Here is a 27,723-nt window from a genome sequence, read left to right as displayed (position 1 = left end):
CTAATTGAATGCAGTGAATTTGAAGGCCATTTTATAAAATGTAAAATACTTAGAGAAGGATAAGTACCAGGGTGAAGTAACGTCAATAAAATATTGCATATATTATTGAAGTTATAATATATTAATTACTCTTATTGGTAAAAAAAAAGAAAGCAAAAAAAATATGGAACGTGATGTGGGAGGAAACGGAATACATAGAAAAATAAATGGTGACCTCAAACCTCTTGGGCGAAATCGTCGCCATTTCGACTGCCCATACCACACTTGGTGTCAGTTTGATCATACAAAACAGTAATGCGTGTCTACAAACTTTTTTACAGTGGCCACTGAAAGACTGCTCCAGGAGAAAACTGCCATATGAAATTCTGGATAAGAACCTGTTTGATAAATGATCTTGTGATCAAAGTATGAAATCCAGTCAAATCAAGCGACATTTTAAAAATCAAACCGCTATACTCTAAAGTTGGAACCATCCCTTGAATCCTTGATGTCCAAACATTACAGCGATAACAGATCTTTGTTTACTAGTGTAGCTCACTGGCACCTAAATAAACTCGGGATACTAAGAGACCACGGCGATCGAGAGAGACTACATGTATTATGATATAGAGAGACCACGATGATCGAGTGAGACCACGGCGATCGAGAGACTATTATGATATAGAGAGACCACGATGATCGAGTGAGACCACGGCGATCGAGAGAGACTATTATGATATAGAGAGACCCCGATGATCATGTGAGACCAAGACGATCGAGAGAGACCACGATGATCGCGAGAGACCACGTTGATCGAGAGAGACTACATGTATTATGATATAGAGAGACCACGATGATCGAGTGAGACCACGGCGATCGAGAGACTATTATGATATAGAGAGACCACGATGATCGAGTGAGACCACGGCGATCGAGAGACTATTATGATATAGAGAGACCACGATGATCGAGTGAGACCACGGCGATCGAGAGAGACTATTATGATATAGAGAGACCCCGATGATCAAGTGAGACCAAGACGATCGAGAGAGACCACGATGATCGCGAGAGACCACGTTGATCGAGAGAGATCACGGTGATCGAGAGAGATCACGGCGATCGCGAGAGATCACGGTGATCGAGAGAGATCACGATGAAAGAGAGAGATCACGGTGATGGAGGTTACATCATGTCAGATGTATTTTGACATCAGCTATGCAGTACGGGGTTAGATTGTTTCGTTTGCCGACGTTTTCTGGTTTAGGGTAATACAAATTGAGCCTCGAAACTGAAAGCATGCTGCTCCTGGCCTAGTTAAGTGATGATAATACTAGTAAGTTTTCATGCCCATCGAGTACTGTGTTAACGTTTGCTTCTTAGATTAAATAATAAATTTCACACTTATGATATATAATAATATAATACCCTACTCCCTTCCGATTAAAACACTTTCATCAGGTACCAAAATATGTATATCAATACTGATTCAAACATGTCTTTTCTTGCAGCCATACAAAATAGATACTACATATTGTATATCAATGTATTAAGTGTATGACTTAAACCAAATGCCAATCGAAAGTTGCTATTACCGGGCCACGAAATCCAACATTTTGTACCATGGCCCTAGCTAAGAAATGTTACAATGATTACAGTGTGCTATACGGCCGTGTCCCGACCAGGGTTTCACGCTGATTCCTTCTAACCTGATATTCTAATCTCTTTTTCAAATCATGAAAGGGAAATATGATCCCAAGGTTACGTGGTCTATCACCCCAAACGATTGTACGATCGCAGGAAAAAAACAACGGATAATACCGACAAGATAAGGAAATCGAAATTCTAACTCAAAATCGATAAAACGGGGGCAAAATATGATGTGTTAACAAACAACCTTCTCATCATGTTACTACGAGTCATATGTCCTGTTACTGATAATGAAAATGAAAACTTAACGTTTTTAAACCTTGAAATATTGTGTATTTTGGAGGCATTTATATTTTTTGATTGGCTCAGCTGTTGTCAAGACGAAGAACGAAAATAAACCCCAAAACACAAAAACTTAAAAAACATATATGATTTTCACAAGGGGTCCAATGGATAGTGTGGCGCCCACAATTGAATTATCTTTATGTTCTCCCTCATTACATTCATCCAAACATAAAATAATTAAATTCAAATGAATAACAAACACATAAATGGGATAACAGCTCGTTGCTCATTTATTCACATAAAACAACAATGTCAACACCCTCTTACACAGAACAAAAACAAACCTATAACCCTGCTAACCGGCATACTACCTACGGCTATAATTACTTTATTTTCGAGCAAAAATGACGGAATATCTTTAAAGAAGCAAATATCTACGTAACAATAAATCAATGTACGTGGTTATGTGGTGAGCAACGAACTCGAAAGAGCGCACTGTCCACGTGCGTGCCTTATATAGCCTTTCACCACGTGACATCCACCCCGATGTCCACCCAGGTGCGCTATACACACGAATACTTCCGGAAACAACCGAATTTAATTTCATCTATTGCTCCTATGAAAGACTGATGTTTTCTATACATCTACCTTCTTTGTTCTTTTTCTCTGAATAATTCAGCAACAAGGTGAAGCTATTTATGAACTCTCAGAAATATCAAAGAAAAGTAGTGATGAAAAATTCAACTGTAGAAATTCATTATGACCTCCTGTCAGCTATTTTTATTCCCATATCAAACGCAAAATTATACGCGCATAACTAGTGACCAGGGGAATTTACTCATCAAGTTTTAGAAATATTCTTTTCGTACTTATCAAGAAATAGCGTTAACAATCTTCAACTGTGAAAATCAACGATGGCCACCTGACCATTTTGTTTTTATTGGATTATTGGACTCCCAATATGATTGATACAACTAAGGATCAAGTAGAATGTACTCATCAAGTTTTAGAAATATCCTTCCCGTACTTATCAAGAAATAGTGTAGAAAAACATTAACTGTCAATGTCAACGATTGCAGCCTGACGGCCATTTTGATTTCTGGATCAGACTGCAATGATGGATGGCTAGAAATATAGATTGCTGGGAGACCCTTGAGTAAGACCAGGCGGCCCGGACCGGTAAGCGCCAAGATTAATACCGGCACACGAGGTCACCAGCAAAAACATTTCAAACAAAGAACACGGATTGACATAAGGAAACTCTTCTCATAGAATCATTGACATACGAAACAACATGTCTAGGGAAATCATATTATCAAAATCTGTTTAATCTTTCGAATTCACCTCGATCATTATTTGAGAAACTAACCTCTACGATATAAAAAGCAAAATAGTAGTTCTTGGTAAAATATTCGGACATGTATTCGTTTGAATTGCCATGTCGATAATAACGTCATAATCGTGTACAAAATTTCGTTTCCTTAATGTACTGAACTAAGAGCAAAAGACTGCCGAGGCCTTAAGTAGGATTCAATCTATAATATCCCGATACAACATATTTGCTCTTTAATTGATATATTTTCTAGGGTAAATGTAACGAGAGAAATACATGTATAGCAAAAACCCTGTACTAACAAGACTACAGGAGTTATCTCCCTTTATTATCATTAAATAAAAAGAAAGAGTTATCTTTCTTATATGTAAGCGTCCTCTGAGTCAATATTTCACGTTGGATTTTTTTCTATAATACACAGATGCCCACTATAATGAACAGCAACACAGAAGCATGTTAGTGCAATTATGTGCAGTCTTTTTAAAACCAAATTGACTAAATAACTCACCTTAAGTTGTGTGTAGACAAATCCTGAACTGGCATATACGGATTATTAGGCTGCTCTTGTGGAACATGGGAAATCACAATAGGGGGATTAGTTCCATGGTTGTCAAGCGGATATCCGAGATCATATGATGGGAATCTAGTTTCCACTATTTCATAATCGTGTCCAAGGCCTATAATCTGTACTGGTTGACGACTTGGCCTAATCGGTTGTCCCGAATGTTGTATTTCTGTGTAGTCTACTGGATGTTTATCTAGTCTCGACTGCTGGGTACTAGACATTTCAGACATTGTAATGTTGTTATCGTAGTTCTGAACATGTCCGTTTGATCTCTTCGTTCCAATTTGTCTATCATAGTTAGTTTGTCCCCTTGAGTCGAGCGACAGATCACCATCCTCAGTAAAGCTATTGTTCGACACACCAGACAGATATATGTACGAAGGCTGTGTTAGGGAGTTGTCATTGGTACTATGTGTTTGAGAGTGGTCATTGGTACTACCACCTAGGCCAAATAGCTGTGAATTATTGAGGCCTCCTCCCCACATCCGACCTTCACCGACCTGATACTGGCGATCTTGCGAGTGGTGGGCGTACAGGGGTTCCATATTGGGTAAACCGTTATTTACGTTTGTTGTACTTTTGTCCACTTTAGGATCGTAGTCATCGGCAATGTACAACGCTTCGTCAGTAGTGGGCAAGGGATGGTCTTGTGTCCGACTTTCGTCGTACGCGAAGTAAAACTGATTCTGTGACTCATTTTCTTGTAGACGAAGTATTGGGGTCTGCTGATAATTTTGGAATATTTCATTAGAAAACCCATACACGGGTGTTCTTTTCTGATATTTGTCAGTGGCAATAAGTTGTTCAGTGTCGGCATTTGTGTGTGGCATCATCACATCAAAGTTGGAATATCCAGAAAAATCTTTTCTCTCATCATTTTCATGTATCGTCGATTGAGGTAACATTGCAAATTCAGTTATATGCATATTAGTATAATCGTCCAGTTTTGCATCAGGCTGAATATCTTTGTTGAATGACCTGGCGTCTGGTATTATGTCAATATTCCCAAAACGAACAGCTCTTATAGGTAATGTATCCTGATTCTTAATATGCTCTTCATCCACTGACGACGGTTCGAATCCATTGGAAATACGCGGTCCGTAATACCAAGACGGTGTTTCGAATTGCTCATCTAATATCTCTGTTGAACTAGGTCTTCCTCGATCTTCAAACAATGGTTCATTACTCAGTAATGGATCTGATATGATTCTCGTGGAATATCCTTCGAAATTTTGTATTCCAGATGTTTCTACACGACGTGGATCAGATGGTCCAAAATACGTCGACACTACTTCAAACTGATCTACAGGTGGACCTGTGACCTGGATCGAATCCGTATAGATGTCCTTGGTGTAAACCACTCGAAGACAGACGGTCAGGCCGAAATCGGTCTGTAAAGCCTTCATATTTGTGTTTGAAGGCTTTTCTGCGTTTCCAATTTTTTCTGGGATTGGTTTTAAACTGTCGTTTTTGTCTTTTACCTATGAATGGCTCTCTGTGTCTCATATTGGAAACCGCCACATCTAACAATGGCTCGAATACTAGGTCACTAGGTTTTCGTTTTGCTCTAGAAGCCTTCTCCCTTGATTGACCTTGCTGCATATTTTCAATATTTCGAGAGTTCGTAGAATTTGACCTGTTTTGGCCGAGATCTGTTTCATGAAGTCCCAAAATATGATGTTTACTCTTTCCAATGATATCAAATCGCTGTTGATCTGGTTTCTCTGTTTGGGACACCTCATCAAGATTCGTGTCAGGAAGTGTAACTATATGCATTCCTCCATTACTGATAGTGGGTGAGGCCATTGAATCATGGTCAATGAAAGGGTAGCTCTTGAGAGACCAAGATCTTGACTTGAGTGTGATGCTTATTGTATCCCAGTCATCGTCATTCACTGTCTGTTTGACACAAGTGAGATCGGGGTCCTCTTCATCCCAAATTGTCCTTAGCCAGTCCGACGTCCTTCTCGCGGTCGATCTACTACTGCCGACCGATGAACGACTGACGATATCGCCTTTCTCCATGTCGACTACAAGGTCGTGGTCCGCAAGAGACTCGCATTTCTACAAACGAAAACTTCACTGTAACAATAATCCACATAACAAAACATCTAAAAGAAAATATCAAAGTCATAACATACTGCTTAATCCATACTTATCCTGTGGACTATTCTCTTTTATGGTGTGAGCGTTTGGTAGAACTTCTAATAAAAAAGAGGAAACAGTCAGGAAAATAAATAAGACATGGGATGTTTTAGTTAAACATTTGAAATTGATTATGAACACTAAAATGCCATTTCAAAAAATCTGTTTACTCTTTTATGTCCACTCATACCTGTGGTCGAATTGCTTTCGTTTGCTTGTTTGACAGAATATCATACTCCATGGTATGTAACCCACGCCACTAATCCTACCTGACTGGAACCGCTGTGGTCAGACTTTACTGAGGCCAAAGTGCCGGTTCGTGGTTGATCATTCCAGTGCATAAGAAAATAGGCTAACGTTAGCACAATCACGATAGCTGAGGGTACAGCAATGAGGATTATTGTAAGAGGGCCTAGCAATCCATCTTCATCCGGCTGATCTGTCTCAGGTTCCTGTATCGCTAGGGATACTGGCTCCAACACCTGTATAATGGAGAGTTTGACAGGTAACGTATTTAGCTACAAACTAGAAACAACTATCAAAGGATCGCGCCTCTTCCACGTCATTGCTCTCAGAGTAGCGGACATCTTTGACCAGATAAAGAAAAATTACCATATATGGTATCTCTATTCTCACAAATACCCCATCCCACAACTACTCTCAACTCTAAACCTCTATCCCAGTCAATTCATGTTGCAGAATTCCACAAGGACCCACACTCTTTCCTGCGAAAATAGGCGATTTCGCATGTGTTTCATGCTAAGTGAAAATTAGAGATAGAGCATTTGTTCTTCAGATATCAATACTAATCAGCACATTTTCTTTCTCACACATCTACACTTTTCCCTAAGCATCTGTTTTCATATGTCAGTTCCCCAAATGGCCTTGGTTGTTGCTTGTGCTAAAATCACCGAACCAGGCAAGCCAAAATTTATAAATTTATATTGTACAAACCGGATATCCAACGATAGCACTCGTCTCCACGTCACTCAGCCGGTCGTAGGTGTCCATGGCAGTTTGTGCTGGTACTGGTATTCCATCGTCAGAGATAAGAAATGTTACATCAACTCCGTCATCAACGTCGTCCCGTGTTACATTTGTAATCTGTAAAGATCAAGATGCAAATGTTGAACAGTGTAATTGTTTTAAAACTTTTTGCGACCAAAATCTGGATGAGAAGCAAAAACTGCAACGAGTGAAATGTAATCGCCTCGGTTCATTATTTCACTGATGCAATCATTAATTATCATAAGCATTAGGTTATTCTGAGACCCATTTGGTAGACAAAATTTAATATTCTGGTGCAATATACTTGCATAATATATGGTTGTGCTGATGCAATAAGTGGACAAGTTGCATTGAATATCATCAGATGAAGTGCAGTAATATAGGTAATTTTGCCTAGGGTAACTTTAAACGTCTGTCAATATATTTTCTGGTTTTCATCTTCAAATGTAATGACAAATCTATTATAAGCAAATGCGATTTGAATCATATAGTTAAGAATTATGAATTGAACGGAATGAAATACTACAGCATTGATACACATGTGGCTAAAACCAACCTGAACTTGAAAATTCTCTTGCCGTTTATTTCTGGCTGCATACTGGATGTGTCGTTTACGTCTTGTAGACGATGCCTCAGCATAGGCCTCCGCCAGACCTATACAAATGGAGAAATACTTGTCATATCCTAATCTCGATTTGTGTTGAGACTGAAACTGGTTATTATAAATTATTTTCTAAATTAGGACAAATGTTCCTGCACCAAGCAGACTTCTGAAATACTTTCACAAAATTGACGCTTGGTGTTTAGATATATAGGTCAAATAAATACATTAGTGATGGCAACCAGAGCGTTATATTGAATGTTAATGAGCACGTGATTAAGAATAAAACAATATCTGCTCATCAAGTATAATGAGGTCCTGTAAGTAGAGCCATACCTTGTGCTACGTCGTCCTTGAATGCATCAGTTGTGACGTCAATCGTCTGTTTGACCTGGATACGTATTTGCAGCATAATGTCCTCATCCTTTTGAAGCGGAGTTGTTGTAGGGTTGTCAACACTAAGTGCTGTTGTTGACAGAGTTTCAGAGGCAGTCGTCAACGCTGCTGACGGAACAATACTAGGTGGAGCCGTTGAATGTGGTATTGACGTCTTCACGACCAAATCTGACCGAACGACTTGTGTTTGTGTCGTCGACTCTGATGTCTGTAGAGGCGGTCGTAGTTGTGTTGTCGACTCTGATGTCTGTAGAGGCGGCCGTAGTTGTGTTTGTGTCGTCGACTCTGATGTCTGTAGAGGCGGCCGTAGTTGTGTCGTCGACTCTGATGTCTGTAGAGGCGGCCGTAGTTGTGTTTGTGTCGTCGACTCTGATGTCTGTAGAGGCGGCCGTAGTTGTGTCGTCAACTCTGATGTCTGAAGAGGCGGCCGTAGTTGTGTTTGTGTCGTCGACTCTGATGTCTTTAGAGGCGGCCGTAGTTGTGTCGTCGACTCTGATGTCTGTAGACGCGGCCGTAGTTGACTGGTGGACATAGTAGTCGTAGTATTTAACTGACGCCTGCTAAATGCGGATATACTAGATAGTGGTGTTAAACTTCCTAACGGCGCAAGTGACATTATAGTTGATTCTGGAAGTAGTAGTGTTGATTGTTCGGGAAAAGTCTTCTCTGAAAACATCTTAACTGATGTTGTTAGAACCGAGAGTACCTCAGAATCGAACACCTCATCAGTAGATATCAGGCTTTGGGATGCAGATAATGGCACAATCGAATGAGTGGGTGTTGCAAATGTTGTCTCTGACACCATATTACTCGATGTTGAAAGTCTTATTACTGGCTGTTTCACGGATGATGGTACACTTTCTGACACCATTGACCATGAAAGCGTCGTTGACTTATTCTTTAGTGTCATATTCCCAAACACAGTTGTCGTCAAAGATGATTGGATGAGAGATATCTCATTATTTCCAGATGATGCGAGAGTAGTCTTAGAATCTAGCTGAGATGGTAAGACAATCTTCGATATTAAAGTTTCGGGCTGGGTAATAGTTGATTGTATGTTCTCTGTCATCAGTGAGGTATGGAGTGTCACATCCGACTGAATCAATTCAGATGACACGCTCTCCGAGTCACTGTTGAACGACATGGACGCTAAGTGGATTAATGCCGTTGACTCAATGTCTGAATTTTCCAATAGCTCCGTAGATGGTGTCAAAGGTGACTGGATAAAAGTGGTAGACAAAATGTCTGAATTCTTCATCTGTGACATAGATGGTTTCAAAGTTGGCGGGATGAATGCTGTTGACAAAATGTCTGAATTCCCAATCTGTGGCATAGATGGCTTCAACGATGACCAGATTAATGCTGTTGACACGATATCTAAATTCTCCATCTGTGACATAGATGGTGTCAAAATTGACAGGGATGAAGCTGTTGACACAGTGTCTGAATTCTCCATCAGCGACGTAGATGATGTCAAAGGTGACTTGATTAATGCTGTTGACAAATTGTCTGAATTCTCCATCTGCGACGTAGATGGTGTCAAAGGTGACTGGATTGATGGTGTTGACACAATGACTGAATTCTCCATCTGCGACGTAGATGGTGTCAAAGGTGACTGGATATATGCTGTTGACACAATGACTGAATTCTTCATCTGCGACGTAGATGGTGTCACAGTTGACTGAATTAATGCCGTTGACACAATGTCAGAATTCTCCATCAGCCCCGTAGATGGTTTAACAGTTGACTGAATTAATGCCGTTGACACAATGTCTGAATTCTCCATCTGCGACGTAGATGGTGTCAAAAGTGACTGGATCAATGCCGTTGACACAATTTCTGAATTCTCCATCTGTGATATAGATGGTGTCAAAGGTGACTCGATAAATGCTGTTGACAAAATGTCAGAATTTTCCATCTGCGACGTAGATAGTATCAAAGGTGACTTCATTGATGCTGTTGACAAAATGTCTGAATTCTTCATCAGCGACGTAGATACTGTCACAGTTAACTGAATTAATGCTGTTGACACAATGTCAGAATTCTCCATCAGCCCCGTAGATGGTTTAACAGTTGACTGAATTAATGGCGTTGACACAATGTCTGAATTCTCCCTCTGCGACGTAGATGATGTCAAAGGTGACTGGATAAATGCCATTGAAACACTTTCTGAATTCTCCATCTGTGATATAGATGGTGTCAAAGGTGACTGGATAAATGCTGCTGACAAAATGTCAGAATTCTTCATCAGCGACGTAGATGGTGTCACAATTGACTGAATTAATGCTGTTGACACAGTGTCTGAATCCTCCCTCAGCCACGTAGATGATTTCAAAGTTGACTGGATAGATGCTGTTGACACAATGTCCGTATTTTCCTTCAGTGACGTAGATAGTATCAAAGTTGACTGGAAAGATGTTGTTGACAAAATGTCTGAATTCTTCATCAGCGACGTAGATGGTGTCACAGTTGACTGAATTACTGCTGTTGACACAGTGTCTGAATTCTCCATCTGCGACGTAGATGGTGTCAAAGGTGACTGGATTGATGGTGTTGACACAATGACTGAATTCTCCATCTGCGACGTAGATGGTGTCAAAGGTGACTGGATATATACTGTTGACACAATGTCAGAATTCTCCATCAGCCCCGTAGATGGTTTAACAGTTGACTGAATTAATGCCGTTGACACAATGTCTGAATTCTCCATCTGCGACGTAGATGGTGTCAAAGGTGACTGGATCAATGCCGTTGACACAATTTCTGAATTCTCCATCTGTGATATAGATGGTGTCAAATGTGACTCGATAAATGCTGTTGACAAAATGTCAGAATTTTCCATCTGCGACGTAGATAGTATCAAAGGTGACTTCATTGATGCTGTTGACAAAATGTCTGAATTCTTCATCAGCGACGTAGATGCTGTCACAGTTGGCTGAATTAATGCTGTTGACACAATGTCAGAATTCTCCATCAGCCCCGTAGATGGTTTAACAGTTAACTGAATTAATGCTGTTGACACAATGTCAGAATTCTCCATCAGCCCCGTAGATGGTTTAACAGTTGACTGAATTAATGGCGTTGACACAATGTCTGAATTCTCCCTCTGCGACGTAGATGGTGTCAAAAGTGACTGGATAAATGCCATTGAAACACTTTCTGAATTCTCCATCTGTGATATAGATGGTGTCAAAGGTGACTGGATAACTGCTGCTGACAAAATGTCAGAATTCTTCATCAGCGACGTAGATGGTGTCACAACTGACTGAATTAATGCTGTTGACACAGTGTCTGAATCCTCCCTCAGCCACGTAGATGATTTCAAAGTTGACTGGATAGATGCTGTTGACACAATGTCCGTATTTTCCTTCAGTGACGTAGATAGTATCAAAGTTGACTGGAAAGATGTTGTTGACAAAATGTCTGAATTCTTCATCAGCGACGTAGATGGTGTCACAGTTGACTGAATTACTGCTGTTGACACAGTGTCTGAATTCTCCATCTGCGACGTAGATGGTGTCAAAGGTGACTGGATTGATGGTGTTGACACAATGACTGAATTCTCCATCTGCGACGTAGATGGTGTCAAAGGTGACTGGATATATACTGTTGACACAATGTCAGAATTCTCCATCAGCCCCGTAGATGGTTTAACAGTTGACTGAATTAATGCCGTTGACACAATGTCTGAATTCTCCATCTGCGACGTAGATGGTGTCAAAGGTGACTGGATCAATGCCGTTGACACAATTTCTGAATTCTCCATCTGTGATATAGATGGTGTCAAATGTGACTCGATAAATGCTGTTGACAAAATGTCAGAATTTTCCATCTGCGACGTAGATAGTATCAAAGGTGACTTCATTGATGCTGTTGACAAAATGTCTGAATTCTTCATCAGCGACGTAGATGCTGTCACAGTTGGCTGAATTAATGCTGTTGACACAATGTCAGAATTCTCCATCAGCCCCGTAGATGGTTTAACAGTTAACTGAATTAATGCTGTTGACACAATGTCAGAATTCTCCATCAGCCCCGTAGATGGTTTAACAGTTGACTGAATTAATGCTGTTGACACAATGTCTGAATTCTCCCTCTGCGACGTAGATGGTGTCAAAAGTGACTGGATAAATGTCATTGAAACACTTTCTGAATTCTCCATCTGTGATATAGATGGTGTCAAAGGTGACTGGATAACTGCTGCTGACAAAATGTCAGAATTCTTCATCAGCGACGTAGATGGTGTCACAACTGACTGAATTAATGCTGTTGACACAGTGTCTGAAGCCTCCCTCAGCCACGTAGATGATTTCAAAGTTGACTGGATAGATGCTGTTGACACAATGTCCGTATTTTCCTTCAGTGACGTAGATAGTATCAAAGTTGACTGGAAAGATGTTGTTGACAAAATGTCTGAATTCTTCATCAGCGACGTAGATGGTGTCACAGTTGACTGAATTACTGCTGTTGACACAGTGTCTGAATTCTCCATCTGCGACGTAGATGGTGTCAAAGGTGACTGGATTGATGGTGTTGACACAATGACTGAATTCTCCATCTGCGACGTAGATGGTGTCAAAGGTGATTGGAAAGATGCTGTTGACACAATTTCTGAATTCTCCATCAGCGACGTAGGTTGTGTCAAATGTGACTTGATTAATGCTGTTGACACAATGTCTGAATTCTCCATCTGCGACGTAGATGGTGTCAAAGGTGAATGGAAAGATGCTGTTGACAAAATGTCGGAATTCTTCATCAGCGACGTAGATAGTGTCACAGTTGACTGAATCAATGCTGATGATGCAATGTCTGAATTCTCCATCTGTGATATAGCTGGTGTCAAAGTTGACTGGATCGATCCTGTTGACACAATTTCTGAATTCTCCATCAGCGACGTAGATGGTGTCAAAGGTGACTTGATTAGTGTTGACACAATATCTGAATTCTCCAACCGTGACGAAGATGGTGGCAAAGTTGACTGGATTAATGATGTTGACTCCATGTCTGAATTTTCCAACAGCGACGTAGATGGTGTCACAGTTGACTGAATCAATACTGTTGACTCAATGTCTGAATGCTCTATCAGCGACGTAGATTGGGCCAAAGTTGACTGGATTAATGATGTTGACACAATGTCTGAATTCTCAATCTGTGATGTAGATGATGTCATGGGTGACAGGTTATGTGACAAGGCAATTTTTTCCGACATCATACTTAGTGAAATAGATGATGCAAGTGATGAATGAACGAAAGGTGACGACATGGTCTCTGAATCAGAATTCAGAGACATTGGTAGTGTCACCATTGATATAATATCCGATGACGATATGCTGCCAGGATTCATACTTTCTGTTGTAGATATTGTTCCATCTGACTGAAACATCGGGGATGTATTAATCACTGAAATCGTACTTAATGACTTCGATGGTGTCACGGTTGAGTGGATCACTGATGATAACACAGTCACCGACAAATCACTGAGCGTAGTAGATAGTGACCCGGTTGATTGGACTGATGAGGATAACGAAGACCAAGATAATGGCGGTGTCTTAGCTGACTTGATAAGCGATGATGACATGCTTTCTGAATTCACAGTCATTGCCATCAACGAGGGTGACACACTCTCCGATGACATATCTGTATTCATACTTAGTGATGGTGATGATATCACAGGTGACTGGGTCAATGATGCTGACATACTCTCAAAATTCCTGGTCAAGGTTTCGGGTGCCACATCTGACGAAACAAACACGGCTGATGTTTTCTCTGAGTTCGCTATAAGTGTTCTAGACGATATCATATTTGACTGGAACAATGAAGATGGCACATTCTCTACATCCGTAATCAGTGTCGAAGATTGTAGCGGAAGTGACCTGCTCGGCGAGGATGACTTACTCACTGAATTCGTAATGACTGACACGGAAGGTATTACAGCTGTCTGGAACATCGATGACAACATGATCTCTGAGTTGGAACGCGGTATCACAGATTGTGTAAGAGAGAAAGATGGCAAAAATGGTGTCGGAAAGGACTGGACAAATGTTTCTGATACGCTCTTCGACTTCGAAGTCTCTGAATTTGAGATCAGTCTGCTGGATGTTTTCACAGTTTGCTCGAACAACGAAAATGGTGTTCCTTTCGAATTAGAAAACAACATGCTAGATTGTGTCAAGGCTGATTGGATGGAAGATGATTCAGTACTCTCTGACACCATTTCTAGTGATGTCGTTGTTGATGTCAGAGATATCTGTTTCCGGGAGGATGATAAACTGTCTGAATTCATCCCCAGTGTTGGAGACGATATTGTTGCAGCTGGCAGGTCCGATGGAGAAGACCGACTCTGTGTTGAAGTCTGGAACAACGAGGATGATTTACTTGCTGAAATCGTACTCATTGACATAGATTGGGTCACTTCCGATTGTACGATAGGAGATGATATACTCCTCGACATAGTGTTTATTGATAAAGGTTCTGTTCTATTCGACGACACACTTGTTGATTGGAAACTCAGTGTTGCAGCTGGTTTCACAGGTGACTGAACAAACGAGGAAGCCAGACTTGGTGAGCTCGTACTTATGGATGTAAGTGGTGCTATATCGGACTGGAATAACGTTGGTGATATTATTTCTGAGTTCATATTTAATATCGTAGATGATGTCACAGTTGGTTTGATAAACGATGACGACATGCCCACTGAATTCGTGAGTAGCGCCGTAGGTTGCGTCAGACCAGGCTGAATCGTTGGTGATGACATATCCTCTGACATCGTACTCATGGACGTAGACGATGTTAGAACGGACTGGAACATCTGGGATGGCATACTCTCTGACACCGATTTCAATGACAACGACGGTACCAATGATATTTGAACAGATGCTGATTTAAAACTCTGTGAACTGGTGTCTATTGATAAGGATGGTATCAGAACTGAACGGATAAATGATGGCGACATATACTCCGGATTCATACTAAGGTTGGCAGATTGCTTCACAGTTGACTCGACCAGTGATGATGGATATGTTGTCAGAGGTGAATTGACCAACGTGTGTGACTCATATCCTGAATTACTACTTAATGGTTTAGTTGGAGTAACAACTGACTTGACAAACGGTGATGACATAGTCTTTGAATGCCTGCTGCGGGTTGAGGATGGTATTTCAGTTGACCTGATTAAAGCTGACGACAAACTATTTGAATTTGAACTAAATTTCATAAATGGTGTCAAAAGCGATTGGATCAATTCGGAAAGCACACTCTTTGGATTAGTACTCGTTGGTATGGAAGGTGTCACAGATGACTGGATAAACATCGATGTTTTCAAATCAGTTTGTAAAAACAATGATGACGCACTGTTTGAATTCGCAATCTGTGTTCTAGACGGTGAGACAGCTGACCTGAACGACGAGAGTGAACTTATCACTAAAAGCGTGCTCGATGGCATTTCGATAGACTTGATACTTGAATGTTTGTCAAGTGACGAGGACGGATTTACTGATGGTTCAACAGACGATGTTTCAATACTATCAGACATCCTATTCTGGAACGTAGACGATGTTGCTTCTGACTGGATCGACACAGATGGTAGACTTTCTGAATTGTTCACCGCAGACGTGGAATGTATCCCGAAAGACTCAATGACTGTTGGTAATATAATCTCCGACATCGTACTTGGTATCGCCGCTGAATGGTTTAACAATGATGACACACTCTCAAGTATTCCAATGGACTGGATAAATGTTGGTATTATACTTCCCAACATCGAACTTAGTGATACCGATGGTTTCACCGTTGACTGGGTAAATGGCAACGATATGACTTCTGAATTCATAACCTGTGTTGAAGATGGTTTCAAAGTTGACTGCAACAGCATCAGCGAATACTGATGAGAATTTGTGGTCGGCGTCGAAGATGATGTCTGAAGTGTCTGGCTAAACACGGGTGACTTACTCGATGGATTTGTACCTTTTGACACGGAAGGTTTTATAGATGACTGGGTAACCGATGAAGGCACAATCTCGGAGTTCTTACTCGATCCTTTGGTTTGTTGCCCAGTTGAAATGACCAACACGGTTGTCTTAGCCGATGACATAACTGGTGTTACAGGTGGCTTTGTAAATGGTGATAACTTACTCTCTGAACTCAGAAACATAGACGAAGATATAACTGTTTCGATAAACGATGAAGTTATATATTTCGAAATTCTACTCAGTATCGAAGTAGATGTCTCAGTTGATTGGGTCAAAGGGGATGAGGAACTCTTCGAGATTGTATCTTCTGACACTAAGGTTGTTACAGAAGTTTGAACAAATATGTTTGTCATATTCTCTAAATTCCTTATTGGTCTTGATGATGATGTCACCGTTGACTGGAACAACGAGGATGAAAAACGTTCTGAGTTTGCTTCCAATTTCGAGGATGGTGTCACAAGTGATCTGGAAAACTTACTCGTTACATTTGTACTCGATGGCATAATTGACGTCGCATCTGACTGAATCAACAATGATGACACACTCTCCGGATTAATACTCATTGACATGGTATTCGATGACAGTTGTGGTATTAAAGCTGTCTGCTCAAACGATGACGAAATAATATCTGAATCCACAGTCAGTGTCGTAGGTCTCGTCTCAGTTAGGCGGAATGACAAAGATGGCTTACTCTCTGCTGTCTCTCTGATTGTAAAAGATGGTATCACACTTGACCTGATCAATACTGATGATATACTTTCTGAGTTTTTGATTATGGATGAGGACTGGATGAAAGAGGATTTGACAAACGTAGAAACATCCTCTGAAATCATGATCTGTGTCATAGATGGTGTTACAGATGATTGCATGGAAGATCTCGACACATTATCTGGATTCATACTCCGTGTAACAGGTGACTTCATTGTGGACGTGAACCGTTGTAACGAAAAACTCTCGGGATTTGTACTCGGTGTCTTGGAAACCGTACCCATTGGCATAGATGGAGTCACGACCGACATGGTTGATATTGCTGGCATATTTTCCGACATTATACCCAGTGACATCGATCTTGTATCTGAAATCATGTCAGAATTCATTCCCTCTGCTGAATGTGGCGACTGGAACGAATGAGGCTGGGAAGGTAGGAAACTGGAGGTTGAAACGCTCTCAGAAGTAGGCAGCGTCGTCGAAGACGTTGGTGACTTTGATTTGGTCAATACAGATGATGATTTCTTTTGATAAGTACTCACTGATACGGAATATGTCACAATTGGCTTGATAAATGTCGATGATATATTCTCCGACATCGTTCTCGTTGACATCGTTGGTGTCAACGCTAATTGGATGGACGCTGAGGGCAAATGTCCTGTACCCGTGTTCAGTGACATGGCCGGTGTAGTGGCTGACTGAATAGGCGGTGTAGTACTCTGCGGCATCCTACTCAATTCTGCAGTTGATTTCACAGAGAGAAACAAGGAGGGCTGCATCATTTCTGATATCGTTTGTGAAGTAAACGAAGATTGAATGGTTGACCTGATGACTTCTGATGGTATACTTTCTGAGGACATGCTTAATGACCTGGACGGAGTCACAGCTGGGTCGGCAACTGAGGAAAAAGTATCTGAATCTGAAAACAGCGTCGTTGATGGTCTTAACGCTGATTGGATAGACGAAAGTGCAATATCGTTTGTCATCCTACTCAGGAACGTAGATAGAGTCACGGTTGAATGGGACGGCTGGATAAATGGTGATGATATACTCTCTAACATCATACTAGTTGACATCGGTGGTGGCAAGCCTGACTCCAAAGATGATGGTGTCATACTTTCTGAACTAGTTCTTCGTGATGTGGAAGGAATCAAAATTGATAACGAGGAGAAAATTGCTGAGTTCATACTTCCAATTGTAAATTGTGTTAGAGGTGATGGTGGTTCAATCGGTGAACTAGTACTCAATGACACAGACGATGTCACCTCTGACTGGATAAGCCGTGATGGTTTATCCTCTGATTCCGTGCTCTGTGTTACGGGTGGTGTGGTAGATGAATATGACCGCACACTCTCTGAATTCAAGCTCAGTGACATATATTGTGTCACAGTTGAATGAAATGACAAGAATGGAGAGAGTTCTGAATTCCATCTCAATGGCAACGACGTCGACTGTACAGACTCTGCTGATAAACTGTCCAAATTCGTTAAAAGCGAAGACGTAGCAACTGAGAAGGAAATCAATGATATACTACTGGAATTTACAAGCAGTGTCGTAAATGGTGGCACAGTTGGCTCTACAAACGATGGCGTCAGATTTACTGAATTCATCCCCAGGATCTCTGAAGGTGTCATCGAAGTAGAAGGAAATATCTCTGAATGCGTACTTGGTGTTGAAACTGGTGTCCAAAGTGACTCAACAAGCAAAGATGACTTATTGTTGAGATCCTAGTCAATGACAAATATCGGGGTCACATCTGACTGAATCGAAACGGATGACGTCGTCTGTGAATAAGAACTCATTGACAACGGTGGTGTCACGGTTGAGGGAATATCCGATGCGGTACTCTCTGAACTATAAAGTACCAATGTTGACTGGATTATCAATGGCATACTATATAAACTTGTCATCTGTGTTGCAGATGTGGTCATAGATGAATGGATCAACATGGATGCTATACTGCTCGATTGAATCGATGGTGTCACTGATGACTCGAACGACCATGATGGCATACTCTTCCACACTGTACTCGTTGTTGCAGACACCTTCGACTGGATATACATAGGCGTGAAACTCTCCAAATTTCTGCTCATTGCCAAAGACTGTGTCTCACCTGAAAGTACAAACATTGATGATATTTTCTTTGAAATAACACTCGGTCTTGGTGATGGTGTTAAAGTTGACTGAACTAAGGAGAATGACATGCTCAATGACATAAATGTGGTAAGATTTGTCTGGGCTAATGATGTCGATATGCGACCTGCATTCAGCGACAAAAATGACGTCATTATTGAAGTGACAAACATAGATGACATACTCTCAGACAATGTGTCAGAAACTTTTATAGACGATGATGATATACGCTCTAAATTCTTAATAACGATATTTGATGATGACACAGTTGACTGGATAAATAATGGCATCATACCTTCTGATTTCAGGATCAGTCTTGTTTTGCTTACTGCCGATGATAGTGATGACGGAATAAATATCGACAACGGCAAAATCTCCGGCATCGTGCTCACTGATCTGGATGGTTTCACCTTTGATTGAATATACGACATATCTCTTGAATTTGATCTTAATGCTTCGGCTGATATCGTAGTGGCCTGGAACAACGATGATAAACTATTTTCTGCATTCGTTCTCATTGTTGGTGAGGAATGTGGCTGTACCAACACATATGGCTTACTTGCTGAATTCGTGCTAAATGACAACAAAGGATCCAAAGTTGGCTGAGTCAACGATGACATTCTCTCTGAATTCGGAATCAGTGTTGTCGACGGTGTCACAGCTGATGATGATAAATTGCTCTCCGACATTCTACTTGGTATTTTTGTTGTCGTTGATATTGATTGAAACAAGGATGAGAAACTTCCCGGATAAGCTTTCACTGATATAGATAGTGAAACATCTGACTTGCCAATAGGTTGTTGCACATTTTCAGAATTCGAGCTAAATGTTGACGATGATGTCAAAAGAAACTTGACCTGCGATGATGACACGCCCGCTGAAATTGTACCTGTTAAGATTGAAGATATACCACTTTGATCGCGTAATATTGTTGTAATATTGTCCAATATCCTTCTCAGTGACGTCTCTGAATAAGAACTTTTCGGCAACGGTGGTGTTACGGTTGACTGAATTGTTAATGGCGACATAATATCTGAATCATTAAAATCGATAAATGATGACGACATTCTTCCTGAATTCTCATCTAATGGCAAAGACGGTGTCAATGTTGATAGGTCTGCAGGCGTTGTTGACATCCTGCTGGATTGTGCTACTGCTGACGATATAAATGATGACCTGCTCTCTGATTCCACATTCGTTGTCAAAGATCGTACCAGGAACGACTGGCTGAACGAAGGTGATATTTTCTCCGACATCGATAATGATATCGCTGATAATGACATACTCTCTGCACTACTTCTCAATGATATGGACGACATCACAGATGGTTTTAAAGCGGATGGCATATCCCTTGAATTTGGAAAGGGTGTCGCAGTTGAGTGTAGAAACGATGGTGACTCATTTTCGGTATTTATATGCAACGATACAGATGGTGTTATACTTGACTTTGACAACGAGGAGGATGTCACATTCTCGGAATTGGTACTTATATCCGAAGATGGTGTCGGAAATGGTTTGGTCAATGAGAATGGTTTGTTCGCTGAGTTTGTTCCCACGGACAATGATTGGCTGCCAACAGTTGACTGGATAAGCGACGGTATGTTTTCCAGGTCAGAGCTTCGTGTCGTCGACAGTGTCATAGCTGAATGGAAAGATGATACAGCGATACTTTCCAACACACTACTTTGTGTCGTTCTTGGCGCCACTGTTGTCTGGAGCAACGATGATGTCAGAGGTGACTGGGCCGACGATGACAATGTTAAAGACGGTGTCTGCAGTAACAGGATCGACGAGGATAGCTTAATCTCCGAATTCGAACTCAGTGTTGTAGATTGTCTCTGAGGTATCTGGAACAACGAAGTCGACTTTTGAAACTTTGAACTCATACTCAGTGTTGCAGATGGTGTCTGAAGTACATGGACTAACGAGGTCGACATCTCAATCTCTGGACTCGAACTCAGTGTTTTAGACGGTGTCTGAAGAGCCTGGACTAATGAAGTCGACGTTTTAACCTTTGAATTCCTATTTAGTGCTGTAGATTGTTCCTCAAGTGACTGGATCGACGTATATGATGCCGCTGTTGCCTGTACCGACATTGACGGCGTACTTTCTGAATTTTCAATCATAGTTGGCGCTTGAGCCGACTGCATCAAAGACGAGGAGTTAATCTCCGACATCGTACTCAAGAATATTGAGTGTGTCATGGCTGACTGGATAAAAGGTGATGACATACTCTCTGTATAATTAAACAGTGATGTTGACGTTGATGACTGATGCAACGAGGATGGCGCACTGTCTTGCATCGTGCTTAATGACAATGACACTATATCTTCTGGTTGGAAAGATGACGATATAATACTTTCTGAATTCATGTTAAATGACATAGGCGACGTCACCTCCGATTGGATAAATGATGACATTAAGTTTTCCATCATAGTCGTTGATGGAGGTACAGTTGACTGGATAAACAATGGCGTCATATTTTCTGAATTCATACTCTGGTTTCCAGGTGGTGAACTAGTCTCTGAACTCCGTGACTTGTCCAATGTTGGCGACTTACTCTCTGAATGCATACTTATAGACAAAGACGATGTCATCGGTATAAATGTTGTTGAGACCCGTTTTGACATCTTACTCAGTGACACAGTTGAAATCGAGAATGAGGAATTGCGTAACTTCATACTCGGTGTTTCAGATGATGTCAGGCGTGACTGGACAGACGACGACGACTGTAAACTCGTACTTACTGATGTTGATAGTGTCGGATCTAACTCGACCGAAACGGATGAAGTATTCTCAAAACTACTATCCAAAGTCATAAAAGATACATTTTCTGACGTCGGTTTCAGGGTCAACAAAGGAGGTTGCACAGACGATCGATCAGATGACATAATATGCGGCAATGTATTTATTGCCGTAAACGATGAACGGTCAGACTGAAACAGCGAGGAGGATATAATCTCCGGAATCGTACTCCATGTCATCGATGCTGGTACATATGACTTGATAAAGACAGATGATGGAGTCTTTGCGTACGTACCCAATGAAATGGATGGCGTCACAGCTGACTGGAACAATGAAGATGAGCTGCGACCTGGCACTGAAATCATAGTTGACATGATGAATGCCGGAGAAATACTTTCTAAATGAGAGCTTGGTGACCTGGCTGATTTGATAAACGATGCCTTACTCGTGGGAATCGCGATAATTGTCGGCGACGGTTTCACAACTGATTTGCTCGTAGCTGATACAACATTATCCAACGTCACAGTTGATGGGACCAACAAGGATATATATTCTGTTGACGCTGGTTGGTCAACCGACGATGATAATGATTGAAATAAGGTGATCGCTGACCGAGTAAACGATGGCATCAGACTAACTGAATTTTTGCCTACTGACGATGATGGTGATGACAGGATAAATGACGACAACGGCACACTCTCCGACATCGTGCTCACTGATCTGGATGGTTTCACCTTCGATTGAATAAACGACATATCTCTTGAATTTGAACTCAGTGTCGAAGATATTGTTACATCCGACAGGGACAAGGAAGAAGACACCACTTTCATTGACGGATATGGTGTTCTTGATGACAGTTTATATGATATGGATGTACTGCTTGATAGCACGCTCCGTGTTTCTTGTGATGGACGGATTGATGATATAAAAGTCATTGATGACACGCTTTCGGATGTCATAGAAAGATTTTTGTCTGTGACACTTGATGGCATAGAGCTTGCTGCAGATGTCTTGATAAAAGACTGTAACATATCATCCGGTAATGAACGAGTGGGAATTATCTTTGACGGATGGTAGGATGATATCATGCTCTCTGAAGGTATGTCTCTGGTTGTAGTTGGCGTGTCCGAAGTATTCGCCAATGCTGTAGATAACGAAGTTGACTTCCTCTCTGATATTAAACTTCTTGGAATCAGTGATTCGATCACTGGCGTACTGTCTGATGATATGACTCCCTTAAGTGTTGACTGTTGAGAGGATAATTGGATACTCATAGCCATAGTTTCTAACGTGACTAACGTTACAGCTGACAAAGGTGATTTTGATATCCTTGTTGATTTATCACTCGAATCGAACTGTGTTTTCAACGAGAACTGAATGGAGGGCGAGATACTTTCGGAGTTCACACTCCTTGTTGAAGATGGTTCAAGCATTGTAGAAATAGTTAATGAGGACATCTTTAATGGTTCCATAGTTTTTCCGGATGAAAGAGGTATCACATCTGACAGAATGGATGATGGTATAATGTTCACTGATACCAGGGGCCTCAGCACAGTCGCGGTAATTATTGTCGATTGAAGGGATGGTGTCACACTCTCTGAGTGTGGGTTTAGTGAAAAAGGTGTCAAACTTGACATGATAAAAGATTCGGGGGACAAGTTCCTTGATGCTGACGGTTTTATCTTTGAGGGTTGAACGGAAGTTATCATATTCTTGCTATCTGTTGAAGATAGTTGAAGCATTGACTTGATAACTATTGATGATATCCTTTCCGCTGTTCCCGATAAAGACTGTTCTACGGTTGACTTGAGGAATGATTGCGCTATGCTCTCTGCCAGCTTAGTAGAAAATATAGATGTAATCGTTCTTGATTGGTGAACTGATGTTGGTACCTTTCCTGATACCATACTGCTTGTTGCAGATGATACCAGCGACGATGTCAGTACTGGTGTTGGTGTTATTACGGTCGACTCCGTAAAGGATGGCGATATACTACCCAAATCAATATATCTTGAAGCAGACGATAAGGCGATTCTAGGAAGGGTAGATAGTGACACACTGTCGGATTTTTCTTCTAAAGCTGCTGAAGACATATGGAACGACTGGTTATTTATTGAGGATAAGTTACTTGATGTCAAATTCCTTAATTCTGACGATGCTGCCATTGAAGTTTGTATAGATTGGGAAATACTTTCCGATGTCGCACTCCTTTCCTCAAATTCCAAACTATTCAAGTGTATATATTTTGATGACATCGTTCTTGATTTCTTGGTTCCTGATGAAAGTGTTGTCACATCTGATACGGTATAGGACGGGTACATGTTATATGACATAATCGTTTGTGAAGCAGATTCTATTAACGTTTGAATTGGAATGGATGCTGCCACGTTCTCTGACGGATTAATCTGAGTTGTTGATGGTATTCGCGTTGCCATTGACAACACATGCTCTGAATTGCTATTATTTGATGAAGATAGTTGCACCGATGACTGGATGAATGTTAGTTTCTCTGATACTAAACTCGAAATAGACGGTTTTATCATCTTTGTCATGATAGATGGTGATGTATTCTCAGGTACCATACTCAATGATGATGTCTGTAAAAGTATTGACTTGTTAACAGTTAAGGACTCACTTTCTGATATCATTCTCTTCGTTGAAGATGGTTGCATTGCTGAAAGAATAAATGATGGTTGCAAACGGGTCGACATTTTATTCAGCGACGCAGATGGTGTCAACAATGATGTGACGAACGATGAAGGAGAGATAAATTCCACCTGGATAAAGCTTGATGTGACATCGGACTGGATAAATGTTGATGAGACATCTGATTTGAAAAATGTTGGTGAGACATCTGGTTTGATAAATGTTGGTGAGACATCTGGTTTGATAAATGTTGGTGAGACATCTGATTTGAAAAATGTTGGTGAGACATCTGGTTTGATAAATGTTGGTGAGACATCTGGTTTGATAAATGTTGGTGAGACATCTGATTTGAAAAATGTTGGTGAGACATCTGGTTTGATAAATGTTGGTGAGACATCTGATTTGAAAAATGTTGGTGTGACATCTGGTTTGATAAATGTTGGTGAGACATCTGATTTGATAAATGTTGGTGAGGCATCTGATTTGATAAATGTTGATGTGGCATCGGACTGCATAAATGTTGATGTGGCATCGGACTGGATAAAGCTTGGTTGGACATCAGACTGGATAAATGTTGGTGTGACATCGGACTGGATAGATGTTGGTGAGGCATCGGACTGGATAAATTTTGATGAGACATCGGACTGGATAAATGTTGGTGAGACATCTGATTTGATAAATATTGGTGTGACATCTGATTTGATAAATGTTGATGTGGCATCGGACTGGATAAATGTTGGTGAGGCATCGGACTGGATAAAGGCTGGCGAGGCATCGGACTGGATAAATGTCGGTGTGACATCTGATTTGATAAATATTGGTGTGACATCAGACTTGATAAATGTTGGTGAGACATCTGATTTGATAAATGTTGATGTGGCATCGGACTGCATAAATGTTGATGTGGCATCGGACTGGATAAATGTTGATGAGACATCCGATTTGATAAATGTTGGTGTGACTTCAGACTTGATAAATGTTGATGTGGCATCGGACTGGATAAATGTTGGTGAGGCATCGGACTGGATAAAGCTTGGTTGGACATCAGACTGGATAAATGTTGATGAGACATCTGATTTGTTAAATGTTGGTGAGGCATCGGACTGGATAAATGTTGGTGTGACATCGGACTGGATAGATGTTGGTGTGACATCAGACTTGATAAATGTTGGTGTGACATCTGATTTGATAAATGTTGGTGTGACTTCGGACTGGATAAATGTCGATGTGACATCTGATTTGATAAATATTGGTGTGACTTCAGACTGGATAAAGGCTGGCGAGGCATCGGACTGGATAAATGTCGATGTGACATCTGATTTGATAAATATTGGTGTGACTTCAGACTTGATAAATGTTGATGTGGCATCGGACTGGATAAATGTTGGTGAGGCATCGGACTGGATAAAGCTTGGTTGGACATCAGACTGGATAAATGTTGATGAGACATCTGATTTGCTAAATGTTGGTGTGACATCGGACTGGATAGATGTTGGTGTGACATCAGACTTGATTAATGTTGGCGAGACATCTGATTTGATAAATGTTGGTGTGACATCGGACTGGATAAAGCTTGGTTGGACATCAGACTGGATAAATGTTGATGAGACATTTGATTTGATAAATATTGATGTGACTTCAGACTTGATAAAGGTTGGCGTGATATCGTTGTTGGTAAAGGCTGATGTGACATCTAAGTGGATAATTGTTGGTTTGACATCGGACTGAGTAAAAATTGATGTCGCATCGGACTGGATAAAAGTTGGTGACCCATTCTCTGATATATCACGGGAAATCCTAGATACCATGGTGACCTGGACGTATGGTATGTTGTTAATGGTAGATATTTCGTCTGATGATGATGTCATGGTTCTGGATTCGTTGGGCGAGACTTTTGACGGCATGATAGATGGTGGAGTATTTCCTTTTTTAATCTCTGATGTAGGTAAAGATGTCATCCGGAAAGAGATTAACGATGAAATTTCTGACTGCATGCTCCTCGTGAAAGATTTTTTCATGGTGGACTGGACAAGAGATTGTGATATTTCCTGCGATATAGGCGAAGTCACAGCTAGCTGGTTGGATGCCGATAATACCATCTCTGATGATCGATTGATTATTAAAGATGGTGATTGAGACACATGTAAAACTGTAATAGAATTTGATGGTTGACTCTTCATTGTTGGCATAGAATAAAGTACAGAAGATCCTCCACCGAATGCTGGCAATTCACTAATAGACGGATGTTGTGACGTCATTTTGTCCGTTTCTGGTTGGGACACAACTACGGTCATAGTATCAATTGATGATTGTGTCGGTGTAGGTATATATGACGTCCTATCCGCCACAACTGTTTGACTAGTTGAACGCTGTATCGATCGGAACATCGAGGCCGTTAAAATGTCCTTTGATGATTGGTTTGGTGGCACAAACTGACTCGTGAGTGACGTCAAAGTTGGATTTGGTGATTGGCTTGGTGGCACAAACTGACTCGTGAGTGACGTCAAAGTTGGATTTGATGATTGGCTTGGTGAGACAAACTGACTCGTGAGTGACGTCAAAGTTGGATTTGATGATTGGCTTGTTGAGACAAACTGACTCGTGAGTGACGTCAGAGTTAGATTTGATGATTGGCTAGCTGATAACTCCATATGTGAAGACATATATGACGTCAAAATCTCTTTTGATATTAGACCCTTTGATGACTGCATATGCCGTGAAGTGGATGCCGTCATTATGACATGTGATGCATAGCTAATAGATGATTCATCAATGTTCATTGATCGGTAGGTTATTGATGATTGTGTAGAATGCGTTATCGGTGATATCATATCTTTTAATGAATGGCTTGTCGTCATTATTGCAGTTTTGGACACATACGACGTCACAAAGTCTTTTGATGACTGGCTTATTGACGGGAGCATAGACGAAATGACGAATGATGTCACAGTGCCTTTTGACGTTTCCGCTGCTGCCAATAATGACGTCGGTGATAAAGATGATACCAAAGTATGTTGTGATTGAGCTGATGACTGTATAGTACGGAATTTTGGTTGAGAAGTCGATGGCTGTATATACTGAATCACATCAGTAAGCATCGAGTCTGCTGATGAATTTATACTGGATGGTTGTTTACTCTGAGCCACAACAGTTGTCCAAACGTTGTTTGCTGACTGACTGACGGAGGGATGTATAGACACGGACATCGGTGACGTTACCATATCTTTTGATGATTGGCTAATTGGCAACTTTGTAGATCGAGACGATTGTGACGTCATCGTATCTTTTGATAATAATTCTACTGATTGATCTGTAGATTGAAAAACGAATAGTCGGGATTGGTTAGTTGATGGGTGTTCAGACAAAGAAGATGCCACTGTATTGCTTGTATAAGACCTAAAGGACTGCCACACACTAGCTACTTGTCTTTCATATTCAGAAACATGAGTTGTCAAAGCGTCTTCTGATGAATAACTAATGGATGGCTGCAAATAGTGTGATGAAGATGACGTCACAGTGTTTATTGGTGATTGGCTAATTAATGAATTGATTGATTGATACAGTA

The 27,723-nt window shown here is 40.9% G+C and overlaps 3 protein-coding genes across 4 annotated transcripts in view; all 3 read right to left on the bottom strand.

Moving 5' to 3' along the window:
- The window catches only part of LOC117335713, an 87,296-nt gene extending 82,013 nt beyond the window's left edge, over positions 1 to 5,283 (bottom strand). Inside the window, exon 1 of one of the 2 annotated variants that reach the window (XM_033895887.1) lies at positions 3,753 to 5,283. In XM_033895887.1, the coding sequence (XP_033751778.1) occupies positions 3,753 to 5,215 (1,463 nt within the window). In that variant the 5' untranslated portion in view covers positions 5,216 to 5,283. The remainder of the gene's footprint in view (positions 1 to 3,752) is intronic. The other variant, XM_033895888.1, reaches the window with a different exon arrangement.
- A 93-nt stretch (positions 5,284 to 5,376) lies between these two features.
- Positions 5,377 to 13,342, bottom strand: LOC117336669 (mucin-3A-like). The gene is made up of 6 exons (XM_033897278.1): positions 7,900 to 13,342; positions 7,519 to 7,616; positions 6,909 to 7,058; positions 6,224 to 6,436; positions 5,495 to 5,873; positions 5,377 to 5,405 (listed from the first exon to the last, which is right to left on the bottom strand). The coding sequence occupies exons 1-6, from the start codon at positions 13,340 to 13,342 to the stop codon at positions 5,377 to 5,379; spliced, it is 6,312 nt and encodes a 2,103-aa protein (XP_033753169.1).
- Positions 13,343 to 18,361: 5,019 nt separating this feature from the next.
- On the bottom strand, positions 18,362 to 26,893 carry LOC117336668 (mucin-17-like). The gene has a single exon (XM_033897277.1). It carries the CDS (start codon positions 26,891 to 26,893, stop codon positions 18,362 to 18,364), a length of 8,532 nt encoding a protein of 2,843 aa, XP_033753168.1.
- Positions 26,894 to 27,723: the final 830 nt, after the last annotated feature.

The sequence above is a fragment of the Pecten maximus genome, chromosome 10 (assembly GCF_902652985.1).
Source record: "Pecten maximus chromosome 10, xPecMax1.1, whole genome shotgun sequence".
Lineage (NCBI taxonomy): Eukaryota > Metazoa > Mollusca > Bivalvia > Pectinida > Pectinidae > Pecten > Pecten maximus.
Note: the sequence above shows the minus strand (reverse complement) of the source record. Positions and strands in the feature narration are given on the sequence as shown.

Excerpts from the sequence above, each read along its gene's own strand:
- LOC117336669 (XM_033897278.1), bottom strand. The coding sequence starts at position 13,342 with ATGTTTCAGTCAGATGGAACAATATCTACAACAGAAAGTATGAATCCT. Across the intron at positions 7,059-7,518 it reads AAGAGAATTTTCAAGTTCAG|ATTACAAATGTAACACGGGA; the intron begins GTTGGTTTTAGC and ends TGATCTTTACAG. Across the intron at positions 5,406-5,494 it reads ATTTGATATCATTGGAAAGA|CAAGGTCAATCAAGGGAGAA; the intron begins GTAAACATCATA and ends GAAAATATGCAG.
- LOC117336668 (XM_033897277.1), bottom strand. The coding sequence starts at position 26,893 with ATGACGGCATCCACTTCACGGCATATGCAGTCATCAAAGGGTCTAATA.